This window comes from Buceros rhinoceros, unplaced genomic scaffold (assembly GCF_000710305.1).
Source record: "Buceros rhinoceros silvestris isolate BGI_N320 unplaced genomic scaffold, ASM71030v1 scaffold14098, whole genome shotgun sequence".
Lineage (NCBI taxonomy): Eukaryota > Metazoa > Chordata > Aves > Bucerotiformes > Bucerotidae > Buceros > Buceros rhinoceros.
In genome coordinates, this window is record NW_010428727.1 from 831 (window position 1) to 4277 (window position 3447).

At 37.2% G+C, this 3447-nt stretch overlaps 1 protein-coding gene across 1 annotated transcript in view; it reads left to right on the top strand.

Annotated features, from left to right (window-relative positions):
- The first annotated feature begins 1187 nt into the window (after positions 1–1187).
- LOC104498943 (E3 ubiquitin-protein ligase HECTD1) overlaps positions 1188–3447 on the top strand; it is a 46331-nt gene continuing 44071 nt past the window's right edge. The window contains exon 1 of the mRNA XM_010142385.1: positions 1188–1327. Within this exon, the coding sequence (XP_010140687.1) occupies positions 1188–1327 (140 nt within the window). The remainder of the gene's footprint in view (positions 1328–3447) is intronic.

Genomic DNA, 3447 nt, shown 5'->3' on the forward strand with positions numbered 1-3447 from the left:
CCCCCCCCGCCCAAGTTTGTGCGGACACTGTCCAGCATTTCATATTTGCCTAAGAGTTTGGTAAATGGATTATTTTTTTCATAAGTCATATTTTAAAAGTAGTCAATTCTCTTCTTGGGTGTTTAATCTGGAGGGACTGATTTGTTACCTTTTAGCTTTTGTGTGAAAATAGTGGCGTTTGCTGTGGTGTTGGGCATGAGAGGTGAATTTGACACAAAGTAACAAGCACGTATGTCAGAAATACCTTGTAACATTTTAGAAGTATGGTTTTGGTCTTCAGCTTGCATGTATGACTGTGGCATTCCGCCAGCAAATAATGTTGTTTTCCTTATATGTACATGAATTATTTGAATTATTCACTGCATTTTTTTAAAGCTATGAATTCGATATTTTTATTAAAAAACCCAACAACTAACTCCTAACTCTGGAAAATGGAAGTGATTCTTAAATTCTTTTTTTTTTTATCCTTTGACTTAAAAAGCTTTTTTTCCTGATGTTGGAATGCTATTTTAAAAGATAAAGGATTGATAAAGCTTTTGCAAAGATTCTCCAAGTCTGTAGTTGTACATCCCAATTTTTTTGTTTTGTGGCTTTGTATTTAAAGTGTGACATTTGATGTGGTTCTGTATGTACTTTAGGGAGAAGGTGATCCGCCTTTCAGAAAGGGGTACGCTATTATAAAGTGGCATTAAAGGAAAACAGCAAGACAACACTATTTGTCTTTCTATTATCTTTGAGATTACACAAAAGGGTCAAGCATGGTTTTTCTACTAAAGTTTAAATTTTGAGTTATCCTGTAAATAAGAGAGGGCTCTAAGTCTTGCCTGATTGTCGGCAGGAACTAGAGATTTGTTGCCAATGAAACAGAACAGACTCATTAGTGTTTACTCATGTGTAAAGCTTGAGGGGAAAAAATTGATGAAATATGTGGAAACTTTCCTAATGTCAGCCCAAAACTATGCTGTACGTTTATAGAGAGGAGCAAATCCAAAAAGTTTAAAGACAAGATTGTGATGATTAATTTTTTTTTTTTTTTTTTACTTTCCAGGTGAAAACTGCAAAAGCCAGGGCCTGGCTGAAGAGAGAGATTAATTGTGTTCAAGTTAGTCTGGCTTGAACAATTAAAGGATATTTTTGGTACTTTTTAAGTGGAAGCGGCTTTTTTTTTTTTTTTTTTTTTTAAAATCATGGCAGATGTGGACCCAGACACGTTGCTGGAATGGCTGCAGATGGGGCAGGGAGATGAAAGGGATATGCAGCTAATAGCACTGGAGCAGCTATGCATGCTGCTCCTGATGTCAGACAACGTGGATCGCTGTTTTGAAACGTAAGTAGTTCTGGCTTTCATTCCTGGAATGTTGTTTTCCTCTCTCAGTAGCTGTGTGTAACATTTAACGTTCCTAGAAGTGTGCAGCCTCAAAAATATTTTTACAGGTTGAACTTGAGTTGTATTGGTGTAATGAAGAGTTTCTGTTAGTGTTGTGTTCTGTTGACATGTCCGGTTAAAAACCTGGTGTGGTGTGAGCAGTCTGCAGTGCCTCTTCGGACCTATGATCTGACTGTTCAGGTTACAGAAATGTCTTCAGAGTCGCTATGTGGAAGTTTGGGTTTTTTATTATTTTTTGGTTTTAATGGTAGAGAAAAACTTTTTTTTTCATTAAAACTATATCACCTATATATATTTAATCATCCATACTCCTGCAACGCTTTCCTCAAGTCATACAGTACTTTTTCTGACCTCTGTAGATGAAAAAATTCACAAATATTAACAACCGTTCATAGAAATATTTTTCCCCTTCTTTGAAAAATGTTGTGTTCATTCCACCCTCCTTCTCCACTGCTTTTGTACACTGCATACAGGCCAGTCCCTGTTCTCACGCCTGTTCATATTTCTCACAGCACAAAATGCTGAGGTAACCACTTCTAGAACTTAATAGTGTTATTGCGTATGTGGTACACAAATTCCTGTGAGGGCTCACACGGGATGCAGAAAGGAGGCAGCAAAAATATGAAGAATCACAACTTTTAAATCTGACGTGTCTGTCTTTATTTTTTTGACTTGTTTGTTTTCCCAGTTCTGGTTTGATGCTCTTGCATCTCTCCTCTTTTCCATCTTTGTTTCATTAACTCTAACTTTATTTTGCATCTCAGAGTATGGCTGGTGTCTTTGATTGGGCTCGATGATCTTGCAGATCTCTTCCAACCAAAATGATTCTGTGATTTTTTTCTGATATATGCTGCTGCTTTGGAGTGTGGGTTTAGAAGCATTTAAGAAGGTAGCTGTTAGTTCAGTGTTCAGTTTTGGAGCCCTGAAGAAGAAACAGTTTAGGGGCTTATTTCTTAAAAGATGTTCATCTTTCATGACTGCTCTTATTACAGGAAGTGTAAGATCCATACATCTCTAAAATTTGGATTTGTAGTAGTTACATGATTGCGAGCACAGTTTTGTGCACTGCATTAGCGTTTGAAAATAGCCTGATCTTGGCCTCGATGAGCGTACAGGTAAAATTTTGGCTTGGAATGGACTTAAGTATAGGGAAATGCATTTGACTTCCCTATCTGAACCTCACAGTAGTGGTACTGGTGGAGCACTGTGTTTTCAGCCTCATAAAAGCTGATGTACTGAGTTCTGAATTTGCAGCTGTGGAAAAGGATTTGGTAGTTAAGAATGAATTTTTCTGACAAATCTAGGTGAACCTTCTGCTTCAGTATATTCAGTATAGAACAGAAGTAGATGTTTGGTCATAAGCATTTGTAAGGATATCTTCTGGGTATTGAGAATCAAGAATGAAATGTCAACTTTAAAAGTATAAACCAGTTATGAGCTTCAGGCTTTTTATTTAGAACAGACTTTCATCTCAAATGAATTAAATACTCTGTGCTTTTTTTTTCTTATAGATAACAAATGCTCTATTATTGCAGCGTTGTGGTTTTAAAACTAGTTTTTATGTCTGCAAGAAGAAACATTTAAAATACAATTTGGCATTTTTATTTCTGTTTTGAGCCTTGGTATAATTTAGTTTCACCAGTCTTCTAAGTTGTTGATCTAAGCTTCCCTCAAACAGAAGAGAATAGCGTGGAAAGTGAGAATAATGTGTAAATTGGGAAAATGTTAGCCAGGTTTCCTGCCTGTTGAAGTGATTTTACAGTAAAGTTACAATTGCTGCTTTTGGCATGGTGAAGATAGGGTTCCATGGTATTTGGTGAGCTGACATGGTAGCTCGTTACCTTCAAAAGGGAGAGCTGCTTCTTCCCATCTATCACTCACCATTTTTATTTCTCTAAACCATATTCTCGGTTCATGCTTGGTGGACTCCTCTAATTCACCGGAGGAGCAAGCTGCCCTGTAAACCCACTGAAGATGGCTAATTTTCTGCTGTTGTGGAGAATCACAGCAGATCACAGAGGTGTCTGAGAAGCCCTAGGGGTGGAACTGCTTAACCAGGA